General features: G+C 36.5%; 1 protein-coding gene across 1 annotated transcript; it reads left to right on the plus strand.

The window, feature by feature from the left end:
• Nucleotides 1–2520: 2520 nt before the first annotated feature.
• On the plus strand, nucleotides 2521–17644 carry LOC135682813 (uncharacterized). The gene is made up of 8 exons (XM_065197864.2): nucleotides 2521–2950; nucleotides 4726–4935; nucleotides 6621–6762; nucleotides 10876–11002; nucleotides 11229–11277; nucleotides 11647–11673; nucleotides 11962–12114; nucleotides 13291–17644. The coding sequence occupies exons 1-8, from the start codon at nucleotides 2889–2891 to the stop codon at nucleotides 16181–16183; spliced, it is 3663 nt and encodes a 1220-aa protein (XP_065053936.2). The 5' UTR covers nucleotides 2521–2888; the 3' UTR covers nucleotides 16184–17644.
• Nucleotides 17645–19609: the final 1965 nt, after the last annotated feature.

Raw genomic sequence — 19609 nt, forward strand, 5'->3', positions numbered from 1 at the left:
TTAAATTCTTGCTTCTATGTTTTTTATTGTGAAAATATATTTGCAAATGAAACATAATACCATAAAACAAGCTTAAACTGCCGATAAAATTTTAAAAAATTCGTTTTTTGAATATTTAACAAGTGGGGCTGCCCCCAGCCTCCTGAACATCGTTTCAGTTTCAGTTTCAAATAGAATGAATTCCTCACTTTATCACAGCGTGAGATCTTAAAATGTTTATCTGTGGAGGACGTATGTGGAGGACGTATGTGGGGGACGTATGTGGGGGACGTATTTGGGGGACGTATTTGGGGGACGTATGCGTCCTATGATCTTCCGCGTCTCCACTTCTATCTCCGCGCTAGAAGTTATGTGGCACTGGTCTGATGCCCAGAGTAAGACGAGAGATGCATGAAAGTATGCAGATCCCGTTGATGCATTCGGTTTGCTTCTGATGAAAAAATACTCACCCTTTTCTTCGTGTTTTTGATTTTGTTTTGTGCCGGTGGAACCTATAAGTAGCAAAATGGTATATTGTTGAGTCAAGTACCCAGAGCTGCGGAGAGGATTTATGGGCCCCGGGTCAGGACGAAAGATAAATGGGAAAATTTGTCTAAGGCATATGTTTCTAGGGGCATGGGGAATGCTCCCCCAGGAATTTTTGAAAATGATGGTTGCTTAAATTGCCATGGTGGCTATTTTGGTTGCTAAAATTGCTATGGTGGCTATTTTGGTTGCTAAAATTGCTATGGTGACTAAACTGCTCTGGTGGCAGTGGCGTAGATAGAAGGGAGTCAGAGGGGGCAAAAACCCCCCTGTAGAGCTAAACTGCTATTTTTTCGAAAATCCTCTGGTCTTGTTGGGAATTCAAGATGGTTGTCTATGTTTCTTCAATTTCTATGTTTTGATAGGAAAGAATTTAAGGTTGAATAAACATATGAATATTTGAATATATCAAAAAATATTTATTTATTTCTGTTCCGATGTCGTTATGTCATATTAAAATTTATGCAAATAGTATTAATGCCTGTTAAATTTTTGTCGACAAATCTAAGTTTCTCACCCCTCCTATGAATTTTCCTATCTAGGCCATTATCTGGTGGCTTTTACTTCTGTTTCTATTCTATATAATTTAAGCATAACTGATATTTAAACACCATAATGCAAAAAAATGAAAATTTCTTAGAAATTTTAAAGTCTTAGAAAAAGGAAAATGATAATTTGTTAACTAATTTATCACAACCGACACACTGTTGCAAATAGATGCGCATGCAATAGTGTAAATCTGTATAGCATGCATATTGCTGTAGGTTGCCTGTTGCAATCAAATTTTTGGCAACATTCAGAAGCTTTTCACAAAGATGAAAAATTATTAACAAAAATATTTTTAACACTCAGGTAATGAAAGATTCAAACTGCTTCTACCTTAATTAATTTATAGACTTTTGTCATTATTGTCTTTAATAATGACAGTTTGTGGTAATGGAGAGGCTGGATTATTTCTAAGAATTTTTTAAATTGAGTCATTATTTATGGGCCCTATAGCCAAGGGCCCCCGGGTCAGTGATCCCCCTGACCCCCCTCTCCTCAGCACTGCAAGTACCCAAGGAAAGTTCTTACCCGTGATTATCAGATGTACCATGATTAATATAAAAAGTTCAAGTGATCTACTGGGGTGTCTTGTCATTTCCTCATATGTGGTATTCTTGAGACATTTTCATTTTGCTTGTCTGCTTAGATTCGTTTTTAAGAGTCGTTCCTTTTCGTATCCGACTTGCTCTAACTTTTCCTGACATACACACTTTTTATAAGAATATAGTCTATAAGATTAATTTAGGAATAATTTTAGGCTTAAAATAAAAGACATTTAAGAATATTGAGGCGGGGGTATTCCTGTAAAAAAGTGTGTAATGTTTTGAAATAAGCGAGGCTCAGCAAGAAATTAAGTATTCTTATAGAAAAGTGTGTAGCCCCCGAAAATGATTTAATTTGCACCCCTGTTCGCAGCTACTGCAATGCTTTTATTTACAGAAAGCTACTATCCATTTTGAAAGTTAGAAGTCGACCAAAGGTATTGCCAGGGCCTCCAACGAAGGGGGGGGGGGGCGGGGGGACTTGGCTCCCCCCCCACTTTTTTGCAAAACAATAGAGCTTTTTTTCAAAATCTTTTGTTATGGGTGTTAAGTTTTCCCTTGCCCCCCTCCATATTTCAACCTTTGTCGGAGCCCATGATTGCCCGAACAGAGTTTCGAAATGTCTCGATAACTGCATCATTCTTGCTTGTAGGGGGGATAGGGGGTTGATGATGTCCCAACAACCCCAGTAGATTCCCCCGACTAAATCTAGCGAGTTAATTTTTGGCTATGAAATTTACCTTTTTTCATTTGATTTACAAACGAGCTTGTGCCTTAGGTAATAAAAATGTTGCAAGTTTCAAACGTCAATGTTTTACACTAGAAAGAATGGATGTGTTTCTTTTTATTGCCTTTAATGGATTGTTACGCCCAGGCCCTTGTCTCCTTCATGGCTTTGGACAAACATTAGCGTACATTGTCCTTAGAAAGGAGGAGTCGGACGAGGAAGCCACAAAAATGAAAGGTGATTACCATAGAATGAGCATCAAGACAGACTTCTTTGTTTAAATGGTTGAAGTATGACTATGTGCTGATAGAAATAAAGTTAATCAACTTGACATGGCTCTTTTGTTTTGTATTGAATTTCGATCACTTCAAACACAGGGCACAGCAGGATTTATTATCAATCATATCGACTCCATTTCGTCCTGCTCCGTAGAGGAAAGTCGGAAATGACTATCGAAAGCGTTTAGGCCGATCTGTACAGTAGAACACCCATTCAAGGTAATGCCCGTCAGATTTAACCATGGATCGTTGACTGTTTGAGCATTTGAAATGGCACTGATCAGAACAGAGCCACTCACAGACTATTACGAAGTCAAAGAAGAGTTAGGGAGGTAGGTTTAGCCACGCCATTGGCTTAAAATTTTGTAAGCCTTCGTCCAACCCAGAGCTAGTTTCATCATAATCTCAACCTAGTTCGATTTTGCCAATATTTCATCAAGATTTTGGCATGTTTTTTCCATGATTTCCTTCCATCACTGTAACGAACTGAGGTCTGCTGTAAAATGCTTTCATAACATCAAACTTCTTTCAACAGATAGGGAGGGTGCATTTGCCGATTTGATTGACCAAATTTTGATTGACGAGTGCGAAAACAATTTAAATAGCTTTACCAAAATAAAAGCTCAGATTCTTTTAGTAAGACAGCTTGATATTTTTTAATTCTCGCGATGCAGGTTTTGACCCTGAACCACAGATGGAATTTCCAATCAGAGATCGGGCGTTGGTATTTTTATACTCATTATCCCTTGAGAAATCTCTGCTAGGAGAAAAGGTTTTATAAACTTTTTTATAATTCCTAGCTGTGAATTTTTAGGTAGTGGGTAGTGATTATTCATTGAGACAGAAGAAAGGATTATATGGCCTAAGCCAAATTCTTTTAAACAAACAAGGAAACAAACAGTCCATTATAAATCATATAACCTCCGTCTTTTGTGCGTTTTCGAGATTAGGTCGCGTAGATCTCTTGTCTTTCAGGGGGAGTAGAACATGGTACCGGGATAATGATACTGACCTTTCAACTTGAATACCACGACCCTGTATGGAAAAAATGGCAACTGCGCATCAGAGAAAATTTTGGGAAGTTTCAACCACACTTGATAAAATGGGTGTGTCCCAAGCATAATGGGCGTTGTTAGAAATAAAATTGAGGAGGTTTTTTCATCCTAAAAAGATGATGAAATGAAAGCTTTTTTAACAAAGCCAAATATTCACGTAGAGATGTTCTTTAGACTTTGTCTACAATATTTGGACACCATTGAACTTCAACTTCTTTTCTATTGAATCTTTTGGTTATCTCAAATCTTATCCTAAATCAACAACACTTTAACAATTTCGGTTATCCTAAATAAAAAAGCACTCCCTCTTTTACTGCTAAAACACACGCTTGGTGCTTTAAGGGACTGGATTGTTCATTTCCATTAACAAAGACTCTGAAAATCTCCAACTTTATTGCTCATAATGAAAAAGGGTGTGGAATACATCAGTCAACAATGGAGCAACCATTTTGGGGTGATGCATGGATAAGTTGGAACCACTTGCAAATCAAAAGGAATACATAAACAATATTAGAATGTATGACAATTTTTTTTGAGGAAGGGACAAGAGACCTTGTTGTGTGGAAAGCAGGGAATTCATGTGGTGAAAAGGGGAAACAAAAGGTTCATTTTTGAGGGGAACCTAAGGCTTTTAAGCATTAGAAGCTTAAAACTCATACCTGAGCTCAATCATGACAAGATCAAATGGGAATGATGATTAGTGTCACACAGAAGAAAGAGTACAAAAGTACAGACCTGAACCTTCTTGTGTAGTAGCTTTTGCCCAGACTTTTTTGAAATTTTGGAAATTTGAAATTGACCATTATCTAATTCAAGGGGGGGTGGGGGCTTTTTATTTGCTTCTCCCTGTCAAAAAGTGTGACGTATATCAGTAACCCTTGGCTGGCACTCACTCATTTAAGGCAGGTTCAAAAAAGGTTTGAAGGCAAGATCTGTTAACCCTAAAAATCATACCAGTTAGATTTTCTTTTCAGCCTTGAGCCCAAAGAAATTGTTACTTGTTACCCAGTATTGTTATGTTCAAAATTAATTTGAAAAATTCTACTTTGTAGAGGAAGGTTTGCAGTTGTGAAAAGATGTTTAAAAATCTCTACTGGAGAAGTGTTTGCAGCAAAGTGCATACGAAAGGCAAGAGCTGGTCGCAGAGGCAGAGAGCAGTTGTTATTAGAAATAGACATACTGCATACTTCAGATCACCCAAAAATGGTGAAACTCTATGATGTTTTTGAAACAAGAAGTGAAATGATACTTATTTTGGAGTAGTAAGTTTTTTAGACTTTACAATATTTGTGACTTTGGCAGTTGGGTATAGCGGAGGCTAAACGTTAATGGGGGGGGCCTAGTATGGGTCTTGCCTTGAATATTGCTGCTTCCTTTAGATAAAATTGCCTGAGTGAACCTCAAATTTGATAGAATTCAACCTGATTTGGGGACTGCAGCCCCAAGCCCCTATGTCCCCTATGCCTATGGTTGTCTTGATTGTGTTCTTTTAAACTCCAGTTTTCCCTTTTAAATGTAAAGAGAAAATGCAGAAAGTGGTGAAACTTATATTTAAATCTCACCACTTTCTAAGTTTTCTCTTTGATACATTAAAATATATATTCATATATATATAATTTGTAAACAAACTGCCAGGACCTCTAATTCCCATGGCTAAAGAGTACGTGCTCTTTGAGTTTAATGCTCTAAGCTTTATTGTCATTTTCATTATAATAGTTACTATTTTTGTCATTTATTAATTTATTCAACATTTGCTGCTCTTAAATAATATCACATTCTAATTCAGGCCAATTGCTCTGTAATTCGAAAATGAAGAATGCTCTTTAGGGGTTTTGCAATGAAACCTAAAATGATGTTTTAATCTGGCAGCTACGTTAGTAGTGCAAAAGCACATGCACTGCAACTGGTCTCCTGCTCTTATGGTGTCACTCACTCAGATTCTCTATCTGGATATTGTTAAAGTCCTTTCTTTCTATAAATTGTATATTTTGCTTGATTAAGGCAAGTGACCCAAGAAGAAAACTTTGTTGACTGTCTGCATAGTTAAAAGTAATTTATATTGCATTCTTATCTAAATTACTGGACATGAGTGTAAAGCAATGATTGTCTGCCTTTAAAGTCACTATATATTCATATTTATGATCCACACTTAAGTATGAATTCTATAAAAATAAAAATCTATAAAAATCTACACAGGAGAACCTTTATTTTTGAATATTTGAATATCCCAAATTATGAAATTGTATATGTAACTGTTAATCTGTCATGTGAGTTGGAGAAATAGCCAAACATGCTAATAATATCATGAAAAAAGTCCATCAAATATTGGTGCTTTCACCTAAAATTGGTGTTCTTGGGTCATTTTTTTATTTAAATAGAATAAATTATATATATATGTACAACAGAAGCACCAAGTTTTCTTCAACTCATAATAAAAAGCAGCAAGAAGTACACAAGACAACATACCACAGAAGAAACTGATATATATATATATATATATATATATATATATATATATATATATATATATATATATATATATATATATATATATATATATATTATATAAAACATATTACATGTATAAGATATATCTTAATGAATAAACTTGCTGAAAGGCCAGGATATTCTTTGCTCCCTTCAAATGAAGTCTTATAGGATCTAAAAAGGGTAGGTGAAATGCTGATATGCAGATTAGATTGTTCAAGAAAGATATTTTGATGACTAAAATATGTGGTCATATTTCTCCATTTTGATGGTAAATTACCATGTTAAAACAAGGAGCAGCATAGCAGGGCTTGGCTGAAAAACCTCAGGGTCTCAAAGACTTTGTTTACAAGTGGGTACAGCTCTGCCTTTGCAGCATTGATCACTGTATTACAGACCAGTCAACATTATTTTTGATTGTAAATATTGATTTATATCACACTTTGAAATTTCTTTGCAGTGCTGCTGGTGGCGATTTGCACAAGCACTGCCTTGAAGTGGAGTCTGTTCGTACAGAGAAGGAAATATGCTCTTTGATTTATCAAATTGTCCAAGCAGCAATGTATTTGCATGATCACCATGTGGTTCACCTTGATCTGAAGGTATATGTTTGTTTGCTTGCTTGCTTGCTTGCTTGCTTGCTTGCTTGCTTGCTTGTTTGCTTGCTTGCTTGCTTGCTTGCTTGCTTGCTTTCTTGCTTGCTTGCTTGCTTTTTTGCTTGCTTGCTTTCTTGCTTGCTTGTTTGCTTGCTTGCTTGCTTGCTTGCTTGCTTGCTTGCTTGCTTGCTTGCTTGCTTGCTTGCTTGCTTGCTTGCTTGCTTGCTTGCTTGCCTGCTTGCTTGCCTGTTTGCTTATTTATTTGGTTGTTTTCTTGCTTGTTTTATTTGTTTGCCTGATTACATTTATAATTGGTTACTAGTCTTAGTGCCTCTTTGTATTATCCTTAAACAAAACTTGTTTGTTGTTTGCCTTATAACCAGGGGTCAACAAATGTCTTGAAAAATAAGCTACTAAGAGAGAAATGTTTTTTTTAAATATTTACCTAGGTTTTTAAACCTGTTTGTTGAAAATAGATAAATAAATAATTAAACTGTCAGGTTTAGGATACAGTCTTCTGACATATTCTGTAATTTTTCATGTAACTTATCATGCACTAGAATCATGGATTTTCCTTCAATCCGCAGTTACCCTGTAGCACTGATTTGTAATATGCTGTGTTAGTTAGAGAGGGCATAGAGAGAAAGGGGTCTTAATTTCCATGTTTCTGTTGAAAGGGAAACTTTTGTTTGAGGATGTTGTTTAAGACTACTTTTTAGTCCATTCTACACAGGGGACATGTTTGTCCATCCATTGATTGGGTTGAAAAACAATTTAGGGTATTGGGGTGTTTGGAAAAAGTGTTTAAATCATGTAGCATGTTTCAAGTATATAAGTATTAATTATAAAAGGTTGTAGTCTGGTTAATTGAGAACAGAAAAATTCAAATCTAGTTTTTATCCTCACTGTTTATCTGAATGGAACAATTTTGAACCAGAGCTTAGACTTGCACCATCTGTTGCTAATTTTCAAGGAAAATTTTTTGTCAATTATCCGCAAAGTCTGTCTTCGGAATTCATGACCCAATAGGTTTATCCCGTCTTACTCAACTTAGAGTTGATCTAAGCAAATTAAACTTTCACAAATTCAAACACAGTTTTAGGGATATTTTAAACCCAATGTGCCCTTCGAATGATGGCATTGAGGATGCCGAACATTTCTTGTTTCTTTGCCCTTCTTTCGCTGCTCAATGACAAGATCTTCTTGCTGGAGTCTTTGACATATTACGACCTCTTGGACCTACAAACCTGTCAGATAAGGCTCTAACTCAGCTTTTACTATATGACAATGAAAATTTTCCTCATGGCGTCAATAGAAACAATCTCAACTCGACTCTACAATTCATCCGCAATACTACCCAGTTTGAATGTTGTTTCAATTTAAAATGTACACCACGTAACCATTTTTTTCTGTAACATATTTTTATTTTCATTTCCTATTTTTATATTTATGTGTATATATATATGTTAATGCCCTTTGGGTAGACACAGCCCTTTGTTTACAAATTGTTTACAAAATTAGTTATTTGGTTCATGATAGAAAGCAACAAATTGAATTTCAGACTCAACAAATTGAATTCTCAGAACTATGTTATTCTCCAGAAGCATTTGCGAGAAGCTATTAGCATATTTGCACTTTATAACTATTGCCTATTTTGTTTATGATACTCATTATTTTTGTAAATGAATTTACAATAATTATTTGCCTTCTGTTGAACTGTCTGTCATTTTATGAGACGTGGTCTGCTCTGTTTATGAGACGTAGCTAGAGCGCCATCGTCAAGAACGTCAATGTTATTTACAGAAAAGTTGTGCATAAAAAACCCATAACTCCTAAGCTGAAAATTACCGATGAATGTGATTAACCGATAAAGCTTTGCAAACCACAGTATTTAAATCCTATCTATCTCTTTTGTCAGCGATCGGTTTTCTAACTCCTAAAGCGCCAAAGAAAATTAGGTTTACCATGTTTTTCTTTGAGTTTTGTTTTATGAATTTTGACGGAGCCAAAATCTTCTAAATTTTGTTTAATCTAGAACTAAGCATGATCAGAAAGTGGGCATTTATCCTACCATATTAATAATTTTTAGCCAACTAGGGGACTCTCTAACTTGTAGCTCAATTTTCCATCCACCAATCCATCCATCTCTCTATCCACCAGTCAGTCCATCTACCCTTCCAACCATCCATTAATCTATCCGATCATCCATTTCGCCGTCCACCCATCCGTCTATCCACCCATCAGTCCATCCGCCCATCAGTCCATCTACGAATTAGTCCATCCACCAAGCAGTTCATACATGCATCTGTCAACCCGTCGATCAGGATCAACTGTCATCTGTCAACACGTATTCTTTAAGAATTCAGCAGAAATTTCTGTCTCAGCATTCTAACCCATTTTAATTCAGTATGTCTCTGTCCGAATATTTTTAAGAAGGCAAGCTACATTGACCCCTTTCATAATGCATCTCATTTGTTGGCACTGTTAAAGATAATGCTTTCCATTATTGTCTTGCAGAGATATTTGTCTATAGAAGCCATATTGTGGCTTAAGTGACAAGTTTCCATTATTGACACCTTAATGCTATTGCAGAACATATTACACACTATTATATATTTAAACCTGGTAAATATTTTGTATCAGCGTAGCCGAGATATATGCTCTAACTTGAACCAGTTAGTCAATACTTTTAGGTATTTCAATAACCTTGTGAAATTGTGATATGTCCTGCTGTTGCTACTTATTGTAAACCCTTTGGCAAGTCATTTGATAAAGTCTGAGTGCCACACTACCTGGTCTGTTTTCCTGGCTAAGTAAATGGAGACCTGTTCGAAGTTTACATGTGTCGCCGGTGAAACCAATATCTGCTGTTTTGTGCAACCGGTTTGCCAGCTTTCTGTCCCTTACTCGTGAAACATATAACGCCATTCGCCATTTTGCAATGTGCTCAGAAGTGCCGCTGTTTTTTCATATCTTTTTTAACCTTTTACCATTTGTTTCTTGGAAGAATTAGTTTTAAGGAATGGCTAAGTTGTCTTGGTATGATAAGACTTTTTTGGGGATCTCAATAGACGCTGCTTGCTACCTTATCTGTGACATATATTCTTCGGGCAATTTGAAGTTTCAATTTTAGGAATATCCTCTTGTTCACTTCTGAACATGGATTAAGGATTAGCTGGCTGATTCAAATCAATTTTGTGCCTTCAAGATTTGTTTACCATTTTGTTTTTATAATGTGATGGGTCTTTTATGACTTTGTTCTATCGGCATTTAGCTCACGATTAATCCAGTTAAAGGACATAGAACCCAGCACTGATTAATCTAAGTCCTTTAAGATTACTTCTTACCCTTGCTGCTGTCGAGTTTAATTGCTATAAAATTGCCCTCCCGTGTCATTGTAGCGAGGTTTGCTTGATAAAGTTTGCCTCCATCTATAGTTTATAACAATAACTACACTCAGTATATAGCTATAAGGAACTTATGATGACTGAAAGGAACGTGATCTAGCCAAGCACAAAATTAATGGTGTAGAAAAGAATGCATGAAATAATGTCAAACTATTTCGTACAAACTTTTTTTCCATGTAAAAAGAGAGTTCGGTGTTTTGATTTCTTGCTTGTTTCTTCTTCTCTGGTCTTCACATTGACCCGGTATCATTTTGATATGTTATCCACCTTGCTCTTTAAAAAACCAGCACTGCTAACTGCTTGAGCTATTGTAACCTTGAACCTCACAATCACAAAAAGCCAATACCACATATGTTACATGTATATATAAATGTATACATGACAGGACGTTCTCCGACACCAAAACATAGATGGTCCCTGAAACTCTAAAAGCGTTAGTCTACACGTAGTAATTATTCAATTAGGAGACAGTACGATTTTTCAAAGGAGCAGTTTGTTCGATACAGTTTGCTTTGTCTGGTTTGATGTAAAGAAGACTATCGTTCATTAGTCTGTTTATAGGCCTTGATGTAAAGACAGAACTGTTCGCGGTCTTATGTGTAGGTAGAACCGGGCAGTTTTATGATGTAAAACTAAGTTGCACTGTCAATTCAATCATCAGGCAACAGTATGGTTTTATTTCGATAACGTTCCTGTTTTTTCTTCATTTTAGCCCGAAAACATATTATTAAAGAACGACCAGAAGTTTCCTGAAATTCGCCTCATTGATTTTGGTTTATCGCGAAGAGTCGATCTCCCTTACAGTCAATACGACATTGTTGGTACGCCAGAATATGTAGGTAAGATTATACTGTGCCATATTTTTCTGGTTATCATATCGGACACCGTTTTTATGTTGGACATTAGGAAAACTTTTTTCAAGAAGAAATTATCGCAAGTTATGTTGTTATAACATTGTTATCATTTGAAGCCCGTTTGAGCATAATTTCGAGCCAAATGCAATGTCCCTCGGCTTTTTTTGTTACACAATTCATTATTTTACCTCAAAACAATTATCTGTTGCAGCACCTGAAGTACTATCATACGAACCAATTCAAATTTCTGCAGACCTGTGGTATGTGCTCTTTCCATAAATCATTGAATTTAAGCAGTTACCAAATTTAAGCATTGAATTTAAGCACTATCCTCGAATAACTTCAAAAGTGGATAATTAAGAATTGGTTTTTCATAAATTATTTATTATCTTTATAAAAGACTTTCATTACATGATACATTTATGACATTCAAATCTCACAGAAAAGAATAGCACCCAAAAATTTAAAAACATTGTAGAGAATCTTATACAAAAGACTCGTTTCTTGGTCGTTTATGTTTTTCAATTTGCTGTTTGTTTTCTATATTTGATATTGGACAAATGTTATTTTTTCAAACATAACAGATCATAACAGAATCTGTATTAAAAACTAAATTTACTCTTCGACAGGAGCATTGGCGTTGTTTGCTACGTTTTGTAAGTATCAATCAATGTTTTTTTGTTCTTTCCTGAAGTTTGCAGTGACTATGTGTCATATGGCTTTCAGTATCGAACGCGCAAACAAACGTGCGTACATTTAAAGTCAATTTACAGTTGAGGTATTGTTGAGGTAAAGTTTCGAATGTGCTTTACTAAAATGATCGGTGATTTCGTAAAATGCTTTTAGCCAAAACTTTGCCCTTGTTATTTTATTTTGAGAGCTAGTTGTAGTTTTAGGGCTTGTTTTTTTCTTTTGTCAGTATCAAATGTTTTTATGTCTTCTAGGCTTAGTGGGATTTCCCCTTTCGCTGGAGATGACGTCATGGAAACATATGCAAACATAGCAAATGTTGATTTTGATTTCGATGCTGAGGAGTTTGACGACATATCAGACGAAGCAAAGGATTTCATCGAAGCTCTTCTCATTAAAGATCCAAAGTAAGTTCTAATGTTGTTATATTTGTTTATTTTATGGTTAAAATGTTGCTCCGGAGCTAGAATTACTGCTTGAGATTTTGTGACTTCCTCAGAATTTACAGCTAAAGTGCTTCCAAGATCAACTTGAGTCTGAAATGTCCGTTTTACCAATCTAGATTCAATTCTAATTTCGTAGTTGCTATTTTGCGTCCCATTTCTTTGATTTTGCCGCTCAAAGTTTGACCTAGGCCATGAAAGCAGCGAAGAATTTGTGACGTATTGAGGGCCTAGAGTCATGTGGTTTTATCCACGAACGGCCACAGAACTAGTGATGACTACCATTTCATCGAAATATGTTCTCGATTAGTCAATGAAGCCAAATGAAATATATACAAACAAGGTCAATTAACTAGTTCCAGATCACTCTCCCCCTCAATCAATCAATCAAATCAAAAACTTTATTAATGTGTCAAAAAATATTTAGTTTACAAGCTAATTGGGGACACAACGAAAAAAGTATATAAAGTTAAATTAGAGCATAAAATATGAAATTACAGTATAATTATTAAAACATAAAAATTTCTAAAAATCCTATTTACAATTAAACTAAAGTCTGCAGTCTAAAAGAGTTTCTAAGTCCATTCTTCTTTATACATTCTTCTTATAAGTCCATTCTGTGAGCTCTCAGTTTGATTATCATCATTGCTATGGCTAGGCCAAATAATTGCAACAGACAATTTGTTGCGACGGCAGCTTTTAAATCTGGTTCAAATATATCGAGATTGTTTCTTATTATTAACGTAATTATTTCCTGGTTGTGTTGGATCAAAACATTCCTCGTCATGAACTTGGCTTTCGCTTAATCCACTCCCGCTTTGGCCCAATCAATAGCCTTATTCCTTAAGCCTATTGTATTTCCATGCTCAGCTGAATAACATCAGAAACAACTTCTGACATCACTCCTTTCTCCATCTTCAGAAACGATTTAGATAGTCGAGATCAGCAGAAAATTTCACATTTGTTTCAAGGGAAAATGATCTGACGAATTTTTGACCTTAGAAGCACTTTAAAGAAACCGATTATTTAGTGCTTCGAATCAATAAAAAGGTAAATATACCAAATTTGGTTCTATCAATGCCCTAGACAATCTTAATCTACCGTAGAATTTTCATTTCATTTGATTTGATTTTAACACAGGGAAAGACTAACAACCCAAGAATGCTTAGAGCATCCCTGGTTGAAACAGATGTCAGAAGGCGTTAAGGAACAGGACATAGAGGCTGCTCTTATAGCCAAAGAAGCTTTTGAAAAATTCCGAGAGGAAAGCGTGTCCAGATTGGACAGCGAAGGAGACAGTGTATTTTCAACAGAAGGAGAAGAAGATCAGGCTGTACCCAGTGATGACTCAGATGATGTCACCACCGATGATGCAGAAGATTCATATGTAAAAGAGGAAGATTTCCCTGCTGATAACAACGAAACCAACGGATATTTGCAAGAAAAGTCCCCCAGAGTTGAAGAAGTTTTTGATCTAAATGGAGCAACTGACTCTGTCTTGCACATCAAGGAGCAAATTGAATCTGTTGATGATGAAAACTTAGATGAGTCAAACACGGAACCAGCCAAATCACCAGAGCCAGTCCAATTACCGGAATCAGCAAAATTATCGGAACCAGCCAAATTGACGGAATCAGCAAAATTATTGGAACCTGTCAAATTACCAGAACCAGTCAAATTACCGGAACCAGTCAAATCACCGGAACCAGTCAAATCACCAGAGCCAGTCCAATTACCGGAATCAGCAAAATTATCGGAACCAGCCAAATTAACGGAATCAGCAAAATTATTGGAACCTGTCAAATTACCGGAACCAACCAAATTGCCGGAACTAGCCAAAACACTGGAACAAGCCAAATTACCGGAACCAGCCAAATTACCGGAACCAGCCAAACTGCCAGAACCAAAGGCTCTGTTTACTGGTGGATTCGATATTGACAGCCTTATTTGTAAGGATGAAGACGATTCGTCGAAGGTAGAGCTGCCAAATGATCATTTCGAGGGACATCTCAAGAGAAAAGGCAGTCCTAAATTTTCTCTGCTTAACGATGTTGTGAATGGTATCGAAAGAGATGAAAATAAAAATGTTTTGAAAGAGGATTTAATTTCAAAAGAGCCAGATAGTGATGCTTCTAAAAAAACTAAATTCCAAGCAAGTGAGCCGTCGAGGGAAACATTGGAAAATCAGAAAGACGCTGCATTACTTGTCACTGATACGAAAAGACAGAGGTATTTTGGTAATAAGCTCAATTCAAGAGCATCTACGACCTCCATAGTTAGTAAATATAAAGAGTCAAATGACGAAATTGAGGGCAGAGTTACATTAGCAAAGGCAAAGTCAGTGGATGACAGTCTCTTACAAGGGAAAAGGAAGACTAGTGATGTAGGAAAGAATAATAAGTTGGGAGCTCATCTTGAGAAGTTAACAAAAGCAGGCCTTAATCTCGTTGATGGTGCTGAATCAAAAAGCCAAATTCAAAGCCCAAGCAGAAAGACCATTGGTGACGAAACGGATTATGTGGACACGCGTGCTTTGAAGCAGGATTCTCAACTAAGTCATAAGGATTTTGGCAAAGTGGGTATGAAAAATGTATTGTCCCGAGGAAGTAAATCTTCAGGATCTACTACTCCATCGTCTGGAAGAGCAACGCCAGAAACAGCAAGCGTGGTAGTTGATCATGACAACGAGGAGCCTGAAAAGGTAGCTATAAACGAGGATAAGGATAATGATAAGGTGGAACAAGTTAAAATATCCCTTGCTAAAACAGCAGTTGTAGAAAAGAAGGGAAATGCGCCATCTGATATTGCAAGATCCCAGCCATCTACGCCGTCCAGTATTTTGCAACCAAAGCTGAAAGAAGACAAACCCACACCATTAGGGTGTAAGAGTAAACCCTCAACTCCTTCAGAAGAAAAGTCGGCCTACCCTAAGAAGTCAAACCTTGGAGTTCGTCAAGGAATTGCAGCTCAGATGGCAAGTAAATTCACTTCAAGCGCGGAAAAGGTTAAAACTCCTCCTCTATCAAGATTGAATAAAGCGCCAGGTCAAGCTGTTTCTTCTAATAGGAAATATTGGGAAGGGAATGGCTCTGAGCCAAAAGAAACCGAGGTCGCTCGACCTAAAGGCACACAGCCAAGTGCGATGAAAATTGACAGAAGTTTCTTTGCAAACGCTGTAAAAGTTGCTAAAGGCGAGTCTTCACAACAAGAAACAGCAGAACTGGAACGTAAGGCAAGAAGTCCAAGGAATTCGCCAAAGCTGGGCCGATCTGCGAATATCCCTGAGTCACAAGTCAAAGAAAGAGCTGAGAAGTATTTAAAGGCTTCCTCGGATACAAGTAAAACCCAGTTTTCAGTGGCACAGGTTGACGGATACCAAAGCAGAATATCAAATCGTCTTGACGGTGATGCTCCAGTGCTTCGAAAAGCAGGGTCGAAGGAAAATATAATACAGAAATTTGAGAAACAGAAACAAACGGACGAGGCGAAGTTGTTGGGTCAGGTGCACGTTCAACCAAAAGGACTCCAATTCAACTTCAATCTGCAAGCTGGCAACAAGTTCAAACAAAAGGATCAAAGTGTCGAGTCTGGGAAAATACACATGAGTAAACGAGATACAAAAGAAGGGAAAAAGACTGTAACATTTGACAACCAGGGTGAACTGAAAAATAAAAAGAAACTTGAATTGGTGACAGTTCCACAGTCGTTTAGCGGGATGCTAGACAAGGACTCTGCTGACCGAGACAATGTATTGGCGGATGTGAGTAACGATCATGTTGAATACACAGCAATAGGAGCAATAGCCACTATGCCACGCACTCCTCTTCGGGAACTGCGGAGTAGAAGCCGAACAAGTCGTGATGGGTCACCTTCGAGCCCGCGCAAAGCATACCGACGTTTGTACGTTACGCATGTCAAAGGTTCGAAATCGGAGCAGGAAACAGACGTCGCGGAAGACATTGCGGAGTTGAAAACCAAGGTGGAAAAAGACGAACTTAAAGTTGAACTTCTTGTTAAATTTGGCACATTATGAGTAATATTAATTTTCGTTGAAGATTAATGCGTAAAGTAGATAGATACTTTTTAAACACAAACGAAACGAGCACAGTAGCAAAGAGTTAAAGAAGTCTCCCAACTAAAGAAAATGGTAACGAATTAGTCCGGGATCTTACCAAAACCAGTGCAACAAAACTCGCCGATTTTATTCTATAGTCCTGTCAGCTATTTACAGAGGATTTAGAAAGCTGTTGAAATTTGAAATATGGCATTAAGTTCTAAATTTGAATTGTGATATCTATTTGTAGTTCGATATTCAGCACCACCAAGAATAAATGCCAAAGAATATTGATATCGACTTTACACCAATAATGTTTAAATTTCTTTTAATCTCGAAATGTCTTAATATTCGCTCTTAGTAAAGGGAATCAAAGGATGTCACTTTACAGTGTTGTCTTTCCCCTGCTGATTATCGTTTGTTTTTACATTCCCCCCTATAATTGCTCCGTGCTCTCTAGAATGTATGTATATTGCAATCTAGATATATGTGATGTGATTAAAACTTTTACTTGTACTTATAACTAGCTTTTCGGTTTACTGTTGTGATTGACTGCTCTATGAGTGGGAAATATTAATCTTCTTTGGAAGAATGATTAAGAATAGCATGGAAGTCCATTGAAGGACCTCTATCGACCCGATGCTACTTCATGTTAAAGGAGGATGACAGTAAAACTGCAAGAACTCCAAAATCACATAGTCATGAGTATGAACGCCATAAGTAGCTGACATTGTAGCAATTAATTGTTCGCCTTTGTCTTGTAGCAACCTTTTTCTTGTAGAATTCTCTATTCCTTTTATAATCTTTATAATCCTGTATTTTTGGAAGAAAATTGCTTGTCGATATTTGTTAAGGACAATTTAGCATTGCTGCAACTCAGATATATGCAAAGCAGTACTCAGTATGTGTGCAGTTTGTCACTTTATTTTACCCAGAATTGATGTTCACAAAATCTCATTGTAAAGATTTTGTAATAAAGCTGGGGTCCTTTTTCAAACTAATTTTTTTCCTACCCATTCCCCGCATATACCGATGTCCTAAGACCCTTAGCATCCTACTGAAGTTCTTCTGCTAACAGGACGATAGATTTATTTATTCTCTTGTTATAGATTTCTCTTGTTCGATTGCGTTCAATGATTCCGCGACTTGCCCTTCACTGGTCCATTAAGAAGATTATTTTTGTATTTTTGCCTAATTACACCCAACATTAGCCGCTTTTGGTTTCCTAGGAGTTGTGATTAAGAAATAATATTTTTCTTAGACAAATAGAAAATATTTATATATTAATTGATGTCAGTATTTGCCAGATTAGTGCAACTTCTCAAAACATTTTTACTGAATTACAGACATTAGAAAAGATGACAAGAGTTTAGTTTTCTTGGTTTAGTTTTCATGTAAATATTTTCTAACTGGCTTTATAATATCATTCAAAGTATTGTCAACTTTTTATCAATTTTCTTTGGCTTTGCCTGAACTTTTTCACAATCGAATGATTCAAGGGCGCGAGGTGTGAGCAAATGTCCTTTAATTGCCAAGCAGCAAAGCTTTATCAGACTTTCTAGAGAAAACACATGTAAATGGGAATTTGTAAAATTTTGCCCAAAAAATTTCCTTTTTTAAGGAGAACCATTGAAGGAGAACCATATTCTACTATCAATCAACTAGCTCCTCGTGTTTTCTGATATTGGTCTCTAGGGTTTGCTGTTGCTAACGAAATCAAAATGTTTTGCTGGTCACAATGGTAGCACGAAAAACGTGCCCGATTGCCTGAAATATATTTGTACTATATCTTGGTAAATAGTGATTCGAGTTCAGGAATGTCAGCCTTTGCCCGAGTCCAAAGATGCTGTCACATTTATGGCTATGGAATTTGAGTTATCTTGTGTCCAGATTAATCGGGGGCAGTTCGGAGGAATGCAAAAAGTTCGGGGACAGTTTTGGTTTCGCTTTATAGGATAATACTGAAATTAAAAAGATACATGTACAACGTGTATATATTTTGACGAGAAAAGTCTACCCTGGGTACCAGAGCCACAGAATTTCGAGCGCGTCAACACAATCCCAAGCCGAAAAGCAGAGGAACGTCGCCACTCCTATCTTCTATTCCGCTCTTGAATTTATGTGGCTCTGGTAGCCATGGTACAGAAACGCCTACCTCGGGTAGCCGAGAGAGCTTATCTTAATCCTTTCTTACATTTTTTGGAAAGGCAATGCTTGTGAAAGAGACTGCGCTCCACCTCACTGCATTTTGCGGACAAACTGCAAAAGACTGTACTTACAGTATTTAAGAGTTGGCAAAAAAATCTGTATTTCGTTTGGGCCTAGTTTACCACATTCATAATTGGCGCATCGAATTCAACTCAACTCCGACGAGTGCACTTAATTAGATTTTTGCGCCATGTCAGTTTCAAAATCATCTGAAAAAGGGTTATAAATTCTGTGGCCCGTTATTAGCCAATAAATTTTTAATAATTTGGCCCTCGAGCTATGTCAAGGAGCGCCACCCCGGCAAAATTTTTTATGATTTGTTGATAGCATAGTCATAGAAAACATTATGACTATGTTGATAGGCATACTTTCTCATTATTGTAGGCAGACTTTTCTATTACAAAGTTAAACAGAACAAGTCAAAGCTAAAATCTGAACATTCTGTCATCATTGCTAATATTACGTTATCAGCCCCACCAAAAGATTTTCCCACGAGCCGCCACTTTTAATCACTGAAAAAATGCATTGCCAATGGTAATAGATTTAACAATTCCTGGACTAAGAATCTATATGCTTCGTCTCTTAGTCTAAATCCTATACAGAAGATTTATTTAATGAGACATTTCTGATATCACGGAATCTTAGCTTTCAATAGAAGAGGTTTCAGTGTCACGTCCTTTAAAAAAATTATCAAAAATCTTCCAAATTTACATGCATACCCTCCTGTTTAATCCAATTTATTTAGTGGTTTACATTAATTTGGAGGTTTCAGTTTCATTTTCAGTTTTTTTGTCACAACAGTAACTTTTTACGTAATTAGGGAAGATGCAAATTTCACAAAATATCATTTATAAAATTGCCAAAAATAAAGGGGCCTTACATTAATTCTTGTGTTACACCAGATAGCATTTTCTGCTGTTTGCTGGATAATCTACGGGTGCACTGAACATTGTCTACTGATTTTTTATTTGTTTAGGAATATATAGATAGATTGGGACTCTTTATTTTCTTAAATACCCTTTGCCATAAATTTTGGCCAAGAAAGCTACACTCTTTTCTTTTATGCCTCAAAATTGGTCAAAAGTTGAGAACAAATTAAGAACAAGCTGGACTGAGCTTCTGCAAAATGCAATTTTCAACGTTTTATCTTAAAAACAAGAATTTTTTGGCAATGTGTGGGTGCTTTGCCGGTGAATA

The sequence above is a fragment of the Rhopilema esculentum genome, chromosome 16, assembly GCF_057945365.1.
Source record: "Rhopilema esculentum isolate cy_ngs chromosome 16, ASM5794536v1, whole genome shotgun sequence".
Taxonomy (NCBI): Eukaryota; Metazoa; Cnidaria; class Scyphozoa; order Rhizostomeae; family Rhizostomatidae; genus Rhopilema; species Rhopilema esculentum.

Excerpts from the sequence above, each read along its gene's own strand:
- LOC135682813 (XM_065197864.2), top strand. The coding sequence starts at position 2,889 with ATGGCACTGATCAGAACAGAGCCACTCACAGACTATTACGAAGTCAAA. Across the intron at positions 6,763-10,875 it reads TGGTTCACCTTGATCTGAAG|CCCGAAAACATATTATTAAA; the intron begins GTATATGTTTGT and ends TCTTCATTTTAG. Across the intron at positions 12,115-13,290 it reads CTTCTCATTAAAGATCCAAA|GGAAAGACTAACAACCCAAG; the intron begins GTAAGTTCTAAT and ends ATTTTAACACAG.